General features: G+C 34.5%; 1 protein-coding gene across 3 annotated transcripts; it reads left to right on the top strand.

Annotated features, from left to right (window-relative positions):
- The first annotated feature begins 2,580 nt into the window (after positions 1-2,580).
- On the top strand, positions 2,581-20,235 carry LOC111480441 (putative callose synthase 8). 3 transcript variants are annotated; one of them, XM_023125477.1, is made up of 41 exons: positions 2,581-3,197; positions 3,635-3,735; positions 4,290-4,411; positions 4,495-4,582; positions 4,696-4,803; positions 4,892-5,011; positions 5,214-5,306; positions 5,921-6,012; positions 6,287-6,413; positions 6,791-6,928; positions 7,004-7,080; positions 7,200-7,380; positions 7,761-7,889; positions 7,979-8,096; positions 8,662-8,990; positions 9,744-9,796; positions 9,887-9,947; positions 10,069-10,150; positions 10,689-10,738; positions 11,016-11,102; positions 11,165-11,293; positions 11,386-11,480; positions 11,989-12,073; positions 12,158-12,318; positions 12,434-12,557; positions 12,646-12,740; positions 12,820-12,967; positions 13,113-13,264; positions 14,573-14,679; positions 14,776-14,898; positions 14,979-15,047; positions 15,168-15,336; positions 15,424-15,526; positions 16,838-16,957; positions 17,025-17,140; positions 17,580-17,663; positions 18,018-18,130; positions 18,202-18,431; positions 18,506-19,354; positions 19,474-19,659; positions 19,741-20,235. In XM_023125477.1, the coding sequence occupies exons 1-41, from the start codon at positions 2,960-2,962 to the stop codon at positions 19,969-19,971; spliced, it is 5,883 nt and encodes a 1,960-aa protein (XP_022981245.1). In that variant the 5' UTR covers positions 2,581-2,959; the 3' UTR covers positions 19,972-20,235. The 3 variants fall into 3 exon arrangements, with proteins under 3 accessions (XP_022981245.1, XP_022981246.1, XP_022981247.1); XM_023125478.1 differs by lacking the exons at positions 2,581-3,197; positions 3,635-3,735; positions 4,290-4,411; ... (1 more) ...; positions 4,696-4,803; positions 4,892-5,011 and having other exon boundaries at positions 5,231-5,306; positions 5,925-6,012; XM_023125479.1 differs by lacking the exons at positions 2,581-3,197; positions 3,635-3,735; positions 4,290-4,411; ... (2 more) ...; positions 4,892-5,011; positions 5,214-5,306 and having other exon boundaries at positions 5,925-6,012; positions 6,306-6,413.
- Positions 20,236-20,295: the final 60 nt, after the last annotated feature.

Genomic DNA, 20,295 nt, shown 5'->3' with positions numbered 1-20,295 from the left:
AATTGTAATTATGAGACAGAAGCACGTCTTTTAAACAACTAACGAAATCAACTTGCGACTGGGAAATTCCGTTCTATTGATACTCTTATCAGGCCAATAGATATGACTAATAGATCCGAAAAACATGCACAAACGAGTAATGAAGACGAGAATTAACATCGGAGTGAGGAGTTATCATTTGCAAGCATTCGGTGTCGAAATTTGTTTCAAGAATCAATTTCAATGCTTAAACATGTCTATCTATTGATTCTCATTAATTTCGAGAGAGACAAAAGGATCCGAGTCTAATCTATTTATTGGCGATTCATATTTCATAATCCAAAAACAAAGTAATAGAATCGAACTTGCCTTGACATCATCGTTGTTCCTCCTACACTCACCTCTTCACCATTCCATCGTCGAAGCCCTATTTTCAATAGCAATGTCTCGATCCTCGAAATCGAGTTCCACCAAATCCACAGACGACATACACTACAGCAACTTCCCCGAAATCGACCAGGCCTTCATCACGGCTATATGGAACGATGAAGAGAAAGAGAAACAAGGAACCAAGTCGAGTAGACTCACGAAACTGATCCGATCAATTGAAGCAGACATCGCACCTCCAAGGGAACACCTCGATTCGTTTACAAGTAACGTAGAATCATCCAGTTCATCGGCCAGAGATAACAGATCGACTTTGAAGATCGGTGAAATTGTAAGACGGATGGATGCTCAAAAACTAAAGGATGTTCGCATTCCTAAGGAGAAGGGGGTGGAAGGCGAAGGAGTTGGGACTGGGAGCAAACAGAAATCGAAGAAAGCTTTCGAAGTGGTGATGAAATAAGACGCACAATATCTAATTTAACCATAATGACGAAAATAGCCCCTGTAACTAAAATAACAACTTATTTATTTATTTATTTTATAAAATAACTCCAATTGGGCCAAACCCGTACCATAATTGGGCTGAATGAAATGGGCCTTGTTTAAAAATTAAGATATTATTTTAAATATATATATATATATTTTTACAGTGGAATATCTCCTTGTCTTATTTTTAAAACAAGTATTAATTTATTATTGTTAATTACTTGAAAATAATTTAATTAGTCAAAAATATATTTTCTTTCAAATCTTAACCTCTATATATTGTTATTTTAATTTTTAAAAATTAAAAAATAATTTTAACTGAGTATGTTTTTTTTAAAGCATAAAATGAAATATTAATATTTTCAATTAATGAATTTATAAAATATATATATATATATATATATTAAATATTTCTTAATTTAATATTATACAAATTTATGGTATAGAATGTCTCCACATAAATGATTTGATTCAAATTATTTGTAACAATTACAAAATGGATCGTACAGAGACCATGCTAAAATAAATTTATGTTTATTTCATGTAATGATTAACTCATAATTGTGCGGTATATACTTAGCATGGAAGAAAAATACTAAAATATGGAAAGAAAAAGTGCGTACCTTTTTAAAATAAGGAATCGTTTATTCAAAGTCCATTATTGTCCAATTAAAATTAAAAGTAATGTTTAAAGTAACGCCCACTAAGGGAGTAAAAATTGGTAAAAAGAGAAAACACGTGCCATGCCATTGACAGCCTGTCCTCTTTTTATTTTATTTTATTTTATTTTTTTAATCCCTGTTTTATAAAGATAATGAAAACTATACTTAACAACGCCCCTTTAAATTAACCTATGGTTTTAATTTGTTTAGTGTCACCCCCATAAAATAAAGTTTATATTTTAATTTCTACCATATTTTATTTAATTATTAAACTTTCCAAATAAATTTTAAAAATTGTATTCCATAATCCACTTTAAACATGTGTACTAAAATAAGTATTTTAAGAATTTAGATGCTAAAATAATATAAACAATAAAATAAATGTATTAATAATTTCTTATTATTAGATTTAATTTTAAATTTTATTGAAATTATATAAACTAAAATTTAATATTGAATGCTTAAAATCGTATAAAACAAAATGAAATGAAATATAGAAAAGAGATGGTGATAAGGTTTATAATATAATATAGTTATTTTAATGTTTTGGTTATTTTATCTTTAAAATATCTATAAAATTTTAAAAGCTTTCATATTCAATTATATCCTAAAAAATTTTCTTATTAATTTTATATGAAAAAGATTAATATTTTATTTTAAAAATATAATATAACTTTTAAAACGCTTTTAATTTTCAAAAAGTATTTTAAAAACGAGTTTTTAAAAGTTTCACGATAAACTTAATTTAAAATATTAACGAATCACAATAAATTACTATTATTAATAAATAACAAAATTGATGTCGGTTAATTAAAAAAATTTTGAAATTTTGTTTTTAATTTTTAAAGAAATTCACTCGACATAAATAAATAAAAAATAGTAAAAATGGTTTGAATTTAGACATGAGTTAAAATAAAAAATAAAAAATAAAAAAAAGAAAAAGAAAAAAGAGAGTTAAAACTTTTATTTATTACTAATTTTTTACATAAAGAAAGAAAAAAAAAAGATATAAAAACTTTTTATTTATTTATTATTATTATTTTTAAAAAGAACCTCCCGACCTTGTCGTCTTCCTTCCTCGTTCGCTCCTTACATAGTTTAATAGTAACAGAAAAGCCCGCGCAGTGCAGAGGAGCTTCGAACCTCCGTCCATCCTCCTCTCAGACGCAGTGATGGAAAAGGGAATACAAAGCAAAAGTTGAATTCAATCCCACAAAGAACTCTCTCCAAAAGCAAAAGCAAAAAAGTTCAGACCCAACTTTTTTGAATCGTCACAGACACCCAGAAAAAGCACCATCTCCAAAAAGCAATCCAAGAATTCCAAGTTTCACCTCATTAAGCAAAATGAAAGCCACCACCAAGCAAACGAACAAGATTTTACATATAGACTATGTACCCGCTTCAATTTGTACTCTTCCATTGCTGACCCATCTCGCTTCACGGCCATGGCAGGTGAAATTGTGCTCTCCGAGCCCATTGTCGAAGCTGAATCAGATCATGCGGCGCCCATCGCCAGTTCGATTGCAAGTACTAGTGGAAGTGGAAGCAATGTTCGTGGGGTTGATTATAATCCCGAACCATTTGAGAGCGAGAGATTGCCCGTTTCTTTGGCTTCTGAAATCCAGAGGTTTCTTCGAGTGGCGAATTCGATTGAAAGAGAGGAGCCTCGTATTGCTTGTCTTTGTAAGTTGTTCGGTCTAACTATTACTATGAGGAATTCTTGTCTTGTGCAAAAAGTTATATTCTGGAAATGTTTGAAATTCGTTTTTTCTATAAGAACACTTGAGAATATTCCTCACCTTTTCGTTTTCCAATTTTTATTCCCTTCACGTTATTCTAAGTTCTTGTTGGGATTCTTTGTTGCAAAAGATTCAGAATGAAGGAATATTCTGATGTTTTCTTTTCCTGTCAACATCTCTAAGCCAGAATTACTAGAACTATAAACGTTTATTGATTCATATGTTGCATTACATGTATGAGTGATACGTTTTAATTAAGAAGTTGAAGTTAATTTGAAATCAGGCATCGTGAATCTATAGTATCTACAGGCAATCTTCACGTTTGACTTACATTATTGCTGGTCGTAGATCATAATGTTAAAGTTCTCCTTTTCTTCCTAGGTCGCTTTCATGCATTTGTGATAGCTCATAACCTCGATCGATATTCGAATGGGCGGGGAGTTCGGCAACTTAAAACTGCTCTTCTACAACGACTTGAACAGGTAGCTAGCGACGCAAGATTCACATGTATAGACATGTGAGTCCTGTTGGTTGTAAGTTGTATAATGTTTGCATCATTACCTTTTCCTCTTCTAAAATGTGTGGCTTTAGTTGCACTCTTAACATATTGTTTCCATTTAGCTATTTTCAATTTTTCCTTGAGATGATTGAAGCTGAAGTAATTTTGCTGTCTTTGATGAGGTTACTTTATATTTTCAATATTCTTGTTGAGATATATTGATCTGTTATGGATTGTAAACGAAGAACTGGCGAGGAACTGAGCCATTGCCTGCGGAACGCCCTATACTTGGCATTATCTGTTGAGTTTTCTTATGCCAAAGTCTAGCTTAGATCTATGGGGAAGAGAAGTTCATTTCTTTTTAGCTGTATCTTGCATTCTATGTTGTTTCTGTAGATGTATTATACATGGTTATTTATCAGTCAATTTCTTTTCCATGGCAGAAGCATGATATCAGGTGGTGAACAGAAGTCTATTTCTTGTTTGTGTACAAATACCCCTAAATCTGAACTTATCTTGCTTAGCATTTGCTTGTAGGACGAGGAAGTTACAATTCGGAAACGGAAGGAAAAAAATGATCCTCGTGAACTTAGGCGAGTTTATCATACGTACAAGGATTTCATAATAAAACATGGTGGGGCATTTGATTTTGATAACAGGTAAAGAGGCTTCTATCTCGGGATTATACACGCTTACAAGGTCAAGTTAACATTGCTAATTTGAAGAAATTTTCCTGGACCAGTCATAGAGAGAAGTTGATAAATGCACGAAGAACTGCCTCTGTATTGTATGAAGTCTTGAAGTCCATCAGTACTGCAATGGCTCCTCAGGTGCTACATCTTTTCCTTACATGAAATCTGCACCATTTTGTACTTTTCCTCCCTGAGTGATTTAAAAATTCCTTTTTGTTCATTATGATTCTTTTGTGTTCCTCACACTGTAGGCGGTTTCTGAAAGAGATGATACCCATTCGAATTCATTCTATGTACCTTATAACATTCTACCACTTGATCATAGAAGCGTTCAGCAACCCATCATGCAACTACCGGAGGTGTGGCCTTGCTTGAATAAGTTTTATTTAACCCCAGTTAATGAGACAAAGTATGGAAGTAAGATAACTAATGAACAATTTTTTACAGATTAAAGCAGCAGTTGCAGTAATTTCCAATGTTCGTGGCTTGCCTTCAGCCAGTGATTTTCAGAAAAATGGGCCGTTTACAGATTTGTTTGATTTTCTTCAGTGGAGCTTTGGCTTTCAGGTTCAACTCTTAGTCCATTTCCCTCTGTGTGCTTGATGTATGTCGCTAGTTTTCTTCGGTATTTTGTATCGTAAAATTTTGCAAACTTAACTTTCAGCCAACAGGAGAAGCAGAAAATTGAAAGTTCTAGTTGTATTACTTACTTTGTTTTCAACCACTCATAAATTTCTCAATAGTTTATCGATTCTTGTTTTTCAATCAGAGAGATAATGTGGCCAACCAGAGGGAGCATTTGATTCTACTCCTTGCTAATATGCAAACTCGACTAAAAAATAAGCAGACATCTGTCTCAAAGGTACTTTTTCACTTTAGTTTTAGGAAACAAGGGGAAAAAAAATCTATTTATACCCCTAAAACTTTGGGGGTTGTATCAATTAAAACCCTAGACTAATAATTGTATCCATTTACACCCTAAACTTTCGCAAGCATATCCATTTAAACCCTTCGTTCGTTGGAAAAGCGTTAGTTCACATGTGTGCAAACTTATAATTGTATGAATTAAACTCCTAAACTTTCACAATTTAATCAATTTCGATCATCTATTTCAAATGCTTGACAATTTTTAAATGGAGGGCCTATATTTTTTAAGAAATCTACACACATGTGAGAATTGATGCATGAAAAATTTACAAATTGAAGGTCATTCATTTATGAAAGTTCCTGAGTTGAATTGATATATGATAAGTTTGCATACATGTGAATTAATGTTTTTCGAACAAAATCTAATGGAGGGGCTAAATTGATACACTTATGAAAGTTTGTTGATACATGTTAGTTTAGAGTTTTAATTGATACAACCTCCAAAGTTCATGGGTACAAATTGATTTTTGCCCAAAAATTATTAGGAAGCACTTTGTTCAATCTAGTTTTATCTTTTGATCTCTTTGCTTGTATCTTTTCATGATGAAGTTAGGAGATAACCCAGTGGATGAGTTAATGATAAAGTTCTTCAAGAACTATACACATTGGTGCAAATTTTTGGGGAGGAAAAGCAATATAAGGTAATAAACAAATCGAGTATGCTTCTTTCTCTCACCAGAGAAGTAGTGCCTCCAATCATCAAATTTTCTTGTTTGAAAGTAAAATAATTATTAATTTATGATAATAGATATTGACGTGCAGCAAGTATATCCTTTTACCCAGAGTATATCCTCATTTTTTATTGAAGCAATGTTATTTGCCTCATTCTGTAAAACACTTTTATTTTCACATTGATGTGTTGCTTAGGGTGCTTGAAGTCTTCTATACACTAAAAATTCTTATTTGTCCATGAAGGTTACCTTATGTGAAACAGGAAGGTCAGCAGTATAAACTTCTGTACATTGGGCTTTACCTGCTTATATGGGGCGAGGCTGCAAACTTGAGATTCATGCCAGAATGTCTCTGTTATATTTTTCACCATGTAAGATAAATAACTAATTCCCTCCTGTTTTTTAATCCTCTTGATGAGCGTAGCAGTTTCCAATTTGTGTATCTAATGTTTGCATAACTACTGCTCATGTCTCAAATTCAGTTGTCATTGTTATTCCATTGAAGTTATGATACTGTTTACCTGTTTTTCAATTACATTCTATTCAACTAATCTTATTGAAAGTACTCTGGTCGATGACTACTTGTGCATGTTTTGGTCTTGCTATATGGGTGAATACAGTGTTGTTTAGTCCTGAAATTTAATTTCAAGAAATTGGCAAGAATATTATTTCAATTAAAAAAAAACTGTTCTTTCATCTATCAACAATGCAAAAAAGTCTTACAATTTTCTGCCCCCTGTTCCTTAAGATGGCATATGAGTTGCATGGCATGTTGACCAGTGCTGTTAGCTTGACAACATGGGAGAAGGTCATGCCAGCGTATGGGGGAGGAACCGAGTCTTTTCTTGAGAATGTAGTTTCCCCTATTTACAGAGTCATAAAAAAGGTACTTCTTCATTTGCACTCTACGTATATGGAGTGATTATAACTCATAGCAAATTAATACTGTTGAAATTTGAAGGAAGCTGAGAAAAGCAACAATGGGTCAGCCAACTACTCTACATGGAGAAACTATGATGATTTGAATGAGTACTTCTGGTTAGCGATAAATCCATTATGCTTATGTTTACTACTTTTTTTCTTTTTTTTTTGCCTTTAAACCTATCCTCCAAGGAGCTGCTTAACTTGAGACAATTTTGCTTTTCGTATTTCTTCAGGTCACCTGATTGCTTTGAGTTAGGCTGGCCCCTGCGTTTGGACCATGATTTCTTTCACGTAGATGTTTCAAATAAAAAAAAGATAGATGATTCAAGTAAAAAACATGTCAAGTTTCCTTTTTTTAACAATCGAAGGGTGGAAGAAAGAACGACCGAAGAAAATGTAGATACTGAAGCAGTGGTAAGCTATATATTTTGTTGGAATTACTTATAATCCATTGCACATATTTGTAGTTTCAGAATTTATTGGATTCCATTGCTAGCATAGTCTTTAACGAGAGGATAAAAATTGCTTTAGAATCATCTGTTTCAATGTTAAGGGTGGTACTATTCTGGGATTGCTATCAACTGTTAGACTTCTGAGTGGAAATTTGAGATCTAGCCTCTAAATTAGTTGCTGTTACATTTGTTAGCAATCTTTTGCTACCGTTAGATTTCGACTTGGAAGATGACTAACCAGTTATAAGCATATAGCTTAGATGTGGATTCCTGGAATTAGGGTGGAAGGGACTGTTTGTAAGGACAACATACCCATTCATTTGTACATCGTTTCTTTTGCAGGCTTCTAAAGATGAAGTTCGTGAGCAGAAGAAGTCATTAGGAAAAAGTAATTTTGTTGAGGTTCGTTCATTCTTGCAGATCTTTAGGAGTTTCAAGAGAATGTGGAGCTTCTATATACTGTCCCTACAGGTGGGTTGAAAACCTTTTATGAGTAATTAGTTGATTTTCTGTCTTTCATTGTGGTTCTTCTTTGTTCATGTTTACCTTTTGCATTGCAGGCGATGATCATTATGGCATTTAATGAATTGGATACTCCACTTCAATTATTTGATGCAGTCATATTTGAGGATGTCTCCAGCGTTTTTGTTACATCTTCAGTACTTAAATTGTTGCAAGGTATATATCATTTCTCATCTAATGTTTCTGGTTCGAAGTCACTATGTTCTTCATTATTACAGTTTCCACCTGCAAAGAAATAAAGAAGTGGACCCACGAATTGGTTTCTAAAGGCAGAAGAGTAACTGGAAATAAGAATGGGATTGTTAATCATGGGACTTCCTTCTTTCAGTCACTATTTAATGATGATAAGAGGGACCATTTATAAATTTTAAATAGATGGGAATCTGTTTTAGAGTCACGGGCTTTCCTCAATATAAAAGGCCTCTTGACTTAAAATAAACTTAAAAGACATTCTTGATTATGGTATTGGTAAATAACTTGGTCTACATGTGTACTCCATGGCCGGTTTTCAGTTTTCAAGAATATTGTTTGTGTTATAAAAAGGATTTAAGGTCCTCTTGTGCCTTGAATTCCTGCAACACTTTCTACCATATCGATGTTAATTTCTCTATATCTCTAGAAAAACATACAAGTAAGAGGTCTTATGGAAAAAACTCTTGATTTCATGTATAGAAACTTAGCATTCGTCTGGTAATAAATCTAAATGAGATCTGGCTTGCAGCAATTATTGAGATTACATTTACAAGGAAGGCGAGGAGGACTATGGGGACTTCCCAGAAAAGGAAATATCTGATAAAGCTTGGTGTAGCAGTAATATGGACCATTGTTCTTCCAGTTTGTTATGCATATTACAGGAGTAAATATAAATGTTACACAACAAAGAAAGGGAGTTGGATTGGAGAATTGTGTTTCTCTTCCTACATGGTTGCCGTTGCAATTTACCTCATCAGTAATGCAGTTGATCTGGTTTTATTTCTTGTTCCGGCAGTAGGGAAGTATATTGAGACATCAAATGGCCGTATATGCAGTATCTTGTCCTATTGGACAGAGGTAAGCTCTAAATAGTTGAAATAAATATCTTAGAAAGTTTCTTGATATAAAAGATTCTTTCTATGGTGATACCATCCCGTTTGTGCGCTTCATGTCGTTTTGCAGAGATTGGTTAATGACTGATTCTGACTACCACTTTCATTCTCTGTGTGTGTGTATGATATATATATATCATAACACAATTATAACAATAAGAACAATATCAAATAACTTGGTGTGCAAGTTAGAAATCATCGACCTTTAGGTTTCCATCCACTGGACTAAGTATGATATATCAGATTTTCCTCATGGTTATCATTCATCTAGATAAGTCTTACGAAGTTTGGAATTGCAGAGGAAATAGCATTTTATGGCTTCCTTATAGGCTGCAATCATCAATCCTCCTGAATAAAATAGCTAATTGTATTACTAAAAGATTGAATCTTGTGCTTCATGGCGTAAATGCACTTTTGAATTTTCGTTTTGGAGGGCAGTTTATTCCTTCACTCCACAAATTGTTTGAAACATTCTTTTTCTTTTTTTTTTTGGATGATAAAACCCTAATTATATTTCTTACAAAAACTTTCTGCATTTTTGTTTGATACCAATCCAGACTTGTATCGATAATTCGTAGAAATATTTTATTCTAACATCTTCTGTCATGGTTTCTTTTAAGGTTCATGTTCTGCTGTTTATTTCCTGTGCTTGTTTAATTCAAATTTTTTTGTAGGTTTGTTTGTCCCTTTCAAATGTTTATTTTTTTTAAATTTTCAGCCTAGATTATATGTTGGTCGTGGAATGCAGGAAAGCCAAGTATCAATGCTTAAGTATATTCTAAACCTTTTACTTTCATTTTAAATTGCTGTATTTTTCTTTTTTACATTTTTCCCTAAGGCGTTTCTCTTTCTTTCATGTAGGTATACTTTATTTTGGGTACTTGTACTATTAAGCAAATTTTCCTTCAGTTACTATTTTGAGGTAAGAACTAAGGAGTACCATGCTTGTAGTGTGCTTTATAGCTTAACGACACATTTCCTTGCATTTTGTAGCTCAACAGAGAATAACTAATTGTTATATTTTGTGCACTGTGGGTATGCAGATTAAACCACTCGTAGAACCAACCAAGAGGATAATGAAAATTGGTGTGAAGAAATATGATTGGCATGAGCTTTTCCCCAAAGGTATTCACGAGTTTTTCTTAGGGTGAAGAGTTGAATTGAAGTGATATTCTTTTCTTGATATCCACTGGGGACATGTTCCATTTGAAGTAGACTGTGGACCTCTTAAACGAGGGTTTTTCCAATAATGGTCTGTCTCTGGTGTTTATGGTATTAGACCATCGGTTAACTATTTCATCAGTATTTTTTACTAGTTTCAACTTCAAGCAATTCGAGAATTGTTTCTTGAGAACGGATTCTTGAAAGATATGATTTTATTACTTAAATTTTTATCGACTTAGTAAACTAAATATTTATAGATTAATTACTCAACTACGTTATGCCAAAATGCTGATATCTTCTACAATATTGTTGATTTTGTCTTGTTGTCATTACTTTAAAATTTGCAACAATAAAGTGGTCTCTTGAAGATGCTCATGGGGGCTCCATGCATGGACTAGCACAAAAGTTGAAATGACTATTATGAGTATCAATGACCTCTATTTTCCCTTTTAGGTTATGCGTTCATTGTTTAACTATCTGCTTAATTATTGTCTTGCAGTTAGGAGTAATGCTGGTGCGATTGTGGCTATTTGGGCTCCCATAATAGTTGTGAGTTTTGCTTAAAATATCTGCATCTGTCTCTCCTATTTGAATCTATTAGCCTTTAGTAGTTTTATTTTTATTTTTATAGAACCGAATACTTGCTAATGACAATATAGCGAAAAGTAATTAGGTATTGAGGATTACTGTGTTAGAAATATGAATTAATAAATTAATTTACTTTCACCTATTGAATTAAACATTTTTTTTTACAATCTTGCTATAAGAATGATTTAATGTGTGATTACTAATATCTCTACTCTTCCGTTCTCTGCTTACTGCTTAGGTATATTTTATGGATTCTCAAATATGGTATTCTGTGTTCTGTACGATCTTTGGTGGTCTATATGGAATTTTGCATCATCTCGGCGAGGTAGGCTGTTTCTTGATCCATGATGAAGAAAAATTATGGTGGTCTCATACAATGATTTACAGATTCGAACATTAGGAATGCTGAGAAGCAGATTTCATACCTTGCCTTATGCATTCAATGCTTGCTTTTGCCCACCAATGTTGAGAAGTGATCAAAAGAAAAGAAAAGGTTTCTTCCGCAGTAGGTTTCAGGTCTGGACTCTAAAGCCTTGATATTCCTATGCTAAGCTCAATGGTTTATGTTTCGTACTGTCCTAATTTTACCTTCCAATTGTTTGTCTCAGGCTTCTGAAAACACACATAAAGGTCTTTCCAAGTTTGTTGTTGTATGGAACCAAATCATCAAGAGTTTTCGACATGAAGACTTAATAAACAACAGGTGATTCTAGTTTACTTATTATTATTTTGGTACTGGTGAATTCTAGCTTGCAAGATTCTCTCTCTCAAATTAAAACTAGTTGGAGGAATTTTTTTGTAACCTCTTGCTTTGGTCGAGAATTTTCATTACCTTTTGTATTTTGCATGATCCAATTGAAACTTCATTTGTTTCCTACCTTAAAAAAGAGAGGTATACTAGAATGGCCCAAGAAAATCTCTAGAAAAACTTGAAGAAGTTCGATACTAACGGCTGAACAAATTGGTTAGCTCCAAAATCCCATATGCAGAAATCAATACCAAGGATATTGGTGTATAGGATAACTATGGATGTTTAAACAAATTTTGTTAGACACTCATTGTCATTAAGAGGAAAGAAATATTCAGGAAGGAGCTCCAATTATTGGTGATGGAAAAAAGGAACATTTGGAAAAGCTAATACATCAGCACAAAAGAAGCTTTGATGACTTCGGTGGTTTTTTAATATTGACTGAAAGTCTTATTATCTTCAGGGAATTGGATTTGATGACAATGCCAGTGTCATCAGAATTGTTTTCTGGTATAGTTCGCTGGCCTGTTTTTCTCCTAGCAAACAAGGTAATTGATTGATGTTCAATCTTGATGTCTTTGTTTATCTGATGCTTTCTTCATATTATTAACCCTGTTATTCTGTTCCTGTAGTTCACAACAGCTTTGAGCATTGCAAAAGAATTTGTTGGGAAGGATGCAAATCTGATTAAAAAGATCAAAAAAGATGAGTACATGAGTTCTGCTGTAAAAGAGTGCTACGAGTCCTTGAAGTACATTCTCGAAATCCTTATCGTGGGAGATTTGGAGAAGAGGTGGGGAAGAATTTTTCCCCTCTTTATCCTTGTTTTCAAAAAAAGAAAAGAAATCCTTCATTTTTATAGTTCTGTTATTAATGTGACTTATGGTGTTAACACTTCGATATTCTAGGGTCATATCTTCTCTGATCAATGAAATTGAAGAAAGCATTAATAGATCTAGTCTTCTCGAGGACTTCAAGATGAACGAGCTTCCAGTTCTACATGATAAATGTATCGAGTTACTAGATCTTTTGGTAATTCTACCTCGAAAAACAGATTTAAATGTTATGTAAAACCTTTTAAATTTAAAACCCCTATTGATTTGCATTTAACTGTTTCAAGATTCAAGGGCATAAGACACATCGGGAAAGAGTGATAAGAGTTTTGCAAGATATATTTGAGCTTGTAACCAGTGATATGATGACCAATGGCTCCAGGTTTGCTTCCTCATCAACGTTTCTCTTCAGATTCTTTCAAATGTTCAGTTGTCCGATCTTCCATTTTTGCTGAATGCAGATTACTAGATCTGGTCTATGCTACTGAGCAAATAGAGCAGGATTACATTGATTTTTCTAGGCATATTGAACCACAGTTATTTGAATCCTCAACTAGCAAGGAATCTATTCATTTCCCTTTGCCAGATGATGACTCTCTCAAAGAACAGGTGATGTTTATAAATTTTCTTTTGACAGTTCTAAAAGTGGTGCTATAGATTAGTCTGTCACATGAATGAATGCTTTTTTTTTTCATTGTCTCCATGGGTCAACTTTCATGTAAATGCTAACTGATACAAAATTTCCTTGTTTCAGATCAAGCGTTTTCACTTGTTGCTTACCGTTAAAGATAGTGCAATGGACATCCCTGTGAACTTGGAGGCTCGAAGGCGCATTTCATTCTTTGCGACGTCAATGTTTATGAATGTGCCCAAAGCCCCTAAAGTAAGCAATATGATGTCATTCAGGTTAGTTTTTTTTCCTATTTCTCAAGCGTTGATAATGTCCATGAAGCACAAGCAGTATTGCTTAACTGAAGTTGTCGTTCATTATACATAATATTTTTCAAGGAAAAAAAAAGTAAAATAATATACGAATTGTTATAAGTTTTTAAAACGTGCGTGTTGCACATGATGTGTTGTTATTCATTTGATCTTATAATAAATGAAATTTAATTTTGAAGAACAAGTTGAGCATTTATTGAGGTCCAAGTACAACAAGATTGTTGCAAATCTTCAAAAATTATTAGTAAGAATTGTTTCATATAGCTAGATTTTTGTTCCTGTTCTATTAATATTCACATGTACTTAATTTTTTAGAATATTAATGCTATAAAGTTACAAGTTGTCATATTAGCCTCATTACCTGTCCAGTCATTCGAACACCACTGCAAAGGTGTTTACTTCAATAAGTGATGGACTGTAACCGTTTCAAAAAGAGTACTTTTTGTCAGAATAGACAATTTCGTGATTCAGTTCCAAAACCTATTAAGGGTACTGAAAACTATCGGAATAAGAGTATTGTCATGTATATGAAATGCTTTTGATTTAGCCCAGCAGTGTGAGAGTTGGTTCTGGACTTTGTCTAGTGGTCGAGGAATTGGATAAATGGGTGTCATAAAACCACTAACTTCTGCATCTCTGTGAATGTAAGAATGAGAAGCAATAATATCAAGGCTTCATTAGGAATCAAACAAGGTCATCTTTTGTCCTTGTTCTCGTGGACTTTGGTCGGTGATACGCTAGCGAGATTAGTGGATAAAGCTATTGTGGGGAGTTTGATGGAGGTTTTGATGTTAGAAAGGACTGTGTCCAGATTTCTAACCATCAATCTACTGATAACAACACCTCCTTTTCTTTCCAATATTAGGGGTCTTTAGTTGATTGAATTTAGATAACCGATATGGTGTTCTCATTGTTTTCTGCGGGGTAGATTCACTCTGATTGCTCTAGTCTTAAAAAATTTATCCCTGTATTAACTTTTGATTTTCATTAACTTCTAATATTCCTTATAACAATATATGTTGATTATTTTTTTGAGGGGAGGGAGGGATGAGATGATTAGATACCTTAGTCTATTGAAAAAAAAAGTTTCAAAAATCTAAAGTAGATGATGACGGGATTCTTGATTCAGCATAGTAAAGTCGGGAATTTTACATCTTGGGTTTTCATTATTGGTGGATTATCTTTTAAGGCATGTGCAATTGATTAAAAACAATCTCTTATACAAGAGAGTTGATACTTTATTTGTTTCTCAGAAAATGAACTTTGGTACAGCGTTTTAACTCCATACTTCGCGGAGGATATAAGCTTTTCATTGGAAGAGCTTCACTCAAGCCATCAGGAAGTCTCCATCATATTTTACATGCAAAAGATGTTTCCAGGTCACTACCGTATATGCGATCTGCCTTCTCCTTTTTGGTTTTTTTGTTATGTGCTCCTTGTGACAAGACTATATAAACCTTCTTCCATTTCTTTAGATGAGTGTAAAAACTTTTTGGAGCGACTTGGTTATGAGGATATGGAAAAACTAAAAGACGACGGGAAAGAGGAAGAACTTAGAAACTGGGCGTCTTTTCGGGGACAAACACTGAGTAGAACAGGTAATAAGATATTTACCATTGGATATTGATGAAAAACATGCAATGTCAATTTTTTATCACTATATTTTCTGTGGTTACAGTTAGAGGAATGATGTACTATAGGGAGGCATTAAAACTTCAAGCTTTTCTTGACATTGCTGAAGATGAAGGTGAGAAACATTGATATTTTAATTATAGTATGAACAATTATTATTTATAGGACTAGCTTTTGAATAGAAAATGTAGTGGCTTCTGATATCGTCTTTATCGTTATTTATTCCTGCATCCAGATATTCTTGAAGGTTATGATACTATTGGGAGAGGAAATCGTGCGTTATCTGCTCAAATAGAAGCTTTAGCTGATATGAAATTTACGTATGTGTTGTCCTGTCAATCTTTTGGAGCACAAAAAGCTTGCGGTGATCCCCGTGCAAAAGACATTCTTGACTTGATGATAAGGTAACTTTCTTCTCGGAAGCTAAAAGCTATTACAAACTTTAAGTACTAGCAATCATGAGTCTCATCGTGCCTAAATCTTCTTTGAAGGTATCCATCTCTTCGTGTGGCTTATGTTGAGGAGAAAGAAATGCCAGACAATGACAAAGTCTATTCATCTAAGTTGATTAAAGCTGTTAATGGTTTTGATCAGGTAAGTATCATTTCAATATTGTAAATAAACATATTATTGAGTAACCCATTTGTTGTTGGATATGACAATATTTGTTCTTCCCTCTTTATGATGGAGATGATAAAAATGACATTTAAACCCGGCTATCATGATGCATAGCTATTGAGTTAAACGATCCTTGAAATACGATAAATGTAGGCCTCCAGAAGGAACTTCTCACTAGTATCATAAGAATTAAATAATAACATTAAGAATGATGGGAAGGACTAAGTCAAACTAACTAGGCAAGATAGCTACAACCTAACTAATTTGTTTCTTTATATCCTAGACTTTTATCATGCAAACTATGACATCACGGAAAAACCACAAAAACACACACGAGTCAACTCTATTGCTACTTGAGACGCTACTTCGAGAAAGAAGAAAAATTGCATTTGGGAAATGCAACATTGAGACACTACTTTTAGTGTTTGAGATGCTACGGATGAAGATTGGAGTGTGTGCGTCTTTCTAGTGTCAAGATGTTGATAGACAACGTTGAGACACTGTTGGCGTTGAGTGCCTAAAACTGCAACATTGAGGAGTGTCGAGCGTGGCATTGTTGGGCTATTTCCATAGCATTGAGCGTTATCCTTTTGGAACTTGAGTCGGTTGCTTGATTTAGGCCAAATAGCTCATTTTTATTCCTTAGTTATCCAAAACACTTTGATTTTCTTCAAGTTGCTCAATTCTTACAACATAGGCAAATAAAGAATAAGAGTGACGATACTAGCATGAAATAAGACATATAAATAGCACATTTTAGGTACTATCACTTAGATTCTAGCAAAATAACATTTTACTCTTTTACCTTTCCCATGTTCTTGGGTCCTAATATTGTGAACAATCCGAACTCATGCTAGGAAGTGAAAGAGTTGCGGGTAACACACTTGCACAAGGTTCTACTTTCTTTTCTGATAAGAGAACGTTATGCTTGAAAGGATTAGATTAAAAAAAGAGGCTGACAAAGTCTTATGTGATTGCAGATTTGTGAAAATCTTGTATCCGGTATTAGAAAAAAAGTATAATTGAATTATTTATAATCATATAAATCATAACATCCATATTACCAAATCATCGGAACCATGGTTTTCGGTCTACTTTATGGCAATAGATTCACAATTCATTAACGAACACTACCGTGATATGTCTTCTGGCAAATTAGTTGGTAGTTTGCTTACCTACTTATGTTGTAAGCCACTGAATATTTGTAAATGAATTCCATTGCATTTCCATGTAGTTTTTCCAGTCATTATGTTATAAATCTTTCACATGGTAAATTCCATTTTATAGGAAATTTACAGCATAAAGCTTCCGGGTCCGCCACACCTTGGAGAAGGGAAGCCCGAAAACCAAAATCATGCTATAATTTTCACACGTGGTGAAGCTCTTCAAACAGTTGATATGAACCAGGTAGGCCTTCCTCTTCTAACATGACTAGTAGTTCTCATGCTTATTCTTATGGTGTGCGCTTCACCAGGATAATTATTTTGAAGAGGCACTGAAGATGAGAAATCTTCTTCAAGAATTTTTTAATCCCAAAGTACGAAAGCCACCTGCAATTCTGGGTTTAAGAGAGCACATATTTACTGGAAGGTCAGATTTACTGCTTTGATCAATTAATCCCGAATTACTCGTGTCACACCAACACAGTCAAACGCATTCGGTTAATAAAGTTGGACCTCTATGAGGTGATTACTAAAAATAGACTTGTGTCAATCTCTCATAATTTAAGTGCTGGTCTCAACCATTGACGAGAGACCAGCGTGCAAATTTTCAAATGATGGACCGATCGATTCTACATTGTTATTGAATTCATTATCGTTATTTGAGTATTAGGAACAGTCTAAAGATTTACTTTTTTTACTCTCAATCTATCTGATATTTAATTATTAGAGTTGATTTTGTAATTGTACCATAAACTTGTTTCAACATATCAAAGATGAAAGATTTTTCTATGAAGGAAATGTTTACCATGGTTGCTATAGTTGAAGATCATATATTAATTTGGGTTTTCTTTTAACCTGAACTGCAGTGTTTCTTCCTTAGCATGGTTCATGTCATATCAAGAGACGAGTTTTGTCACGATCGGTCAAAGAATTCTTGCCAATCCTCTCAGGTAATGCATTTGTGGGTTCTGCAATTTCATTGTCCAAGTTTGGGCAATAATTAGGTGTTGAACTTTTAGTAGTAGGCCCTCCCTCCTTCCTCCTGGCAAGAAAATCCAGTTTTGGAATTTGTTCTATTTCAAACAGTAACACTAATTAATTAGATTGATGGGTTGACAATTAAGGCAAAAACAGCAGATTGGAAGGCAATAAGTCATGCTTCTATCTTTTCATGCACTAACAGTACACGCTCTTGCTTTGAGTGCCTCGTTTTCCGATGAAGTTCTTCGACACTATTTCATGACTAGTCATCCCTTTTCCTCTTCCTGACTTTCTAAAAACTATTCTTCGAATGCTGTCTCCAGGGTACGATTCCACTACGGACACCCAGATGTGTTCGACAGGGTGTTTCACATTACGAGAGGTGGCATTAGCAAAGCATCAAGAACCATAAACTTGAGCGAAGATGTTTATGCAGGTAAGAATAAGTGGCTTGACTCTATCCATAATGTTGAACATTGCTAACATGCAAATGCTTCTTATGGATAGGATTCAACTCTACATTACGTAGGGGATATATTACATATCATGAGTACATGCAAATAGGCAAAGGCCGTGATGTAGGACTGAATCAGATCTCCAAGTTTGAAGCCAAGATAGCAAATGGAAATAGCGAACAAACTCTAAGTCGGGACATATATCGCCTTGGGCAGCGATTCGATTTCTTCAGGATGCTATCGTGTTATTACACTACAATTGGATACTATTTCAGTAGTCTGGTAACGTATCTCTCTTTATTGCTTATTTCCTTTATTAGTACCATCTCTCACTGATTAGCCAATTCGCTGCACAGATATCAGTACTTGGAATTTATGTTTTCCTCTACGGACAACTATACCTTGTTCTTAGTGGGTTGGAAAAATCTCTTCTTCTTCAAGCTAGAATGCAGAATGTCCGATCTTTGGAAACAGCTCTTGCTTCACAGTCATTTATACAGCTTGGGCTCCTAACAGGCTTACCAATGGTCATGGAAATTGGACTTGAAAGAGGATTTCTTACAGCCCTCAAAGATTTCGTCCTCATGCAGTTGCAGTTAGCAGTTGTCTTCTTCACATTTTCATTGGGAACAAAAACTCATTACTTCGGCCGCACAATACTTCATGGGGGAGCAAAGTACAGACCTACTGGGCGTAAGGTAGTCGTCTTCTCTGCCAGTTTCACTGAAAACTACAGATTGTATTCGAGAAGTCACTTCGTTAAAGGATTCGAGCTACTGCTTCTGTTGGTTGTCTATGATTTGTTCAGGCGATCTTATCAGAGCAGCATGGCATATATGTTGATCACTTACTCCATCTGGTTCATGTCAATTACTTGGTTATTCGCACCATTTCTGTTCAATCCCTCTGGGTTCAGTTGGGCGAAGATAGTAGATGACTGGAAAGAATGGAATAAATGGATTAAGCAGCAAGGTGGTATAGGAGTTCAGCAGGACAAAAGTTGGCAGTCTTGGTGGGACGACGAACAAGCCCACCTTCGTCATTCAGGACTTGTTTCGAGGTTGATCGAAGTACTTCTCTCACTAAGGTTCTTCATATATCAGTACGGGCTCGTATATCACCTCGACATCTCCCAACATAGCAGTAATTTTCTGGTTTATGTTCTTTCTTGGGCTGTGATTGCTGCAATTTTCTTACTAGTCAAGGTTAGTTCTCAAACTTTCTTAAATTTGAAGTTATCTTTGCAGCCTTCATCCTTTTCTATGTTCAAGAAAAAGTTGTACTCTCTTGTGAATGACATTATACACATGGTGTGCAAATGTAGGCAGTAAACCTGGGGAAGCAGCAATTCAGTGCCAACTATCATTTCGTATTCAGATTATTCAAAGCGTTTCTCTTCCTTGGCGTTGTAGCGGTAATTATTTCGCTATCGGTCGTCTGTCATTTATCTCTGAAGGACATGGTCGTCTGCTCTCTAGCCTTCCTTCCAACTGGATGGGGATTGACATTGGTAAGCTTGTCTCCTTCCCTTTCACTCTCACTCTCTCCCTGGTTTGATCTGAGACTGACTGGACTGGCACTCTTGGTTTAGTTTGCACAAACTGTGAGGCCAACAATAGAGCACACTTGGCTGTGGGACTTCACCAGGATTCTTGCCAAATCATATGATTACGGTATGGGTGTCGTTATTTTCGCACCTGTAGCTATGCTGGCATGGCTTCCAAATATATCGGACTTCCAGACTCGTTTCCTCTTCAACGAGGCATTCAACAGGCACCTGCATATCCAACCAATTATTGCTGGGAAACGGAAGCATAAGTGATTATTTGAGTGAATGAATGAATGTGTTTAGTACATATTGTATAGTGTCATACCAGGGTGAGAAATCATCCTCCAAAAATTTATGTATAGGTATTAGTGAATCAGGACAGGATGGGATATAGGAATACAGAGTTTAGGTGTCAATCTTTGAATCCCATTTGGATGATCTTCGATTATAGATACTCCTCAAAAACATCTATGATGTTATCAAATACGAAGAACAGAAAGAATAAGTTCAAAATACAAAGAAATGAGTTCAACCCAAGAAATTTAATATTCAACTAGTTACCTGTATGTGTATGTGCATAACCATATAAATTGATAT

The sequence above is a fragment of the Cucurbita maxima genome, unplaced genomic scaffold (assembly GCF_002738345.1).
Source record: "Cucurbita maxima cultivar Rimu unplaced genomic scaffold, Cmax_1.0 Cma_Scf00006, whole genome shotgun sequence".
Classification (NCBI taxonomy): domain Eukaryota; kingdom Viridiplantae; phylum Streptophyta; class Magnoliopsida; order Cucurbitales; family Cucurbitaceae; genus Cucurbita; species Cucurbita maxima.
The sequence above is the reverse complement of the archived record's forward strand: the minus strand, read 5'-3'. Positions and strand labels throughout refer to the sequence as shown.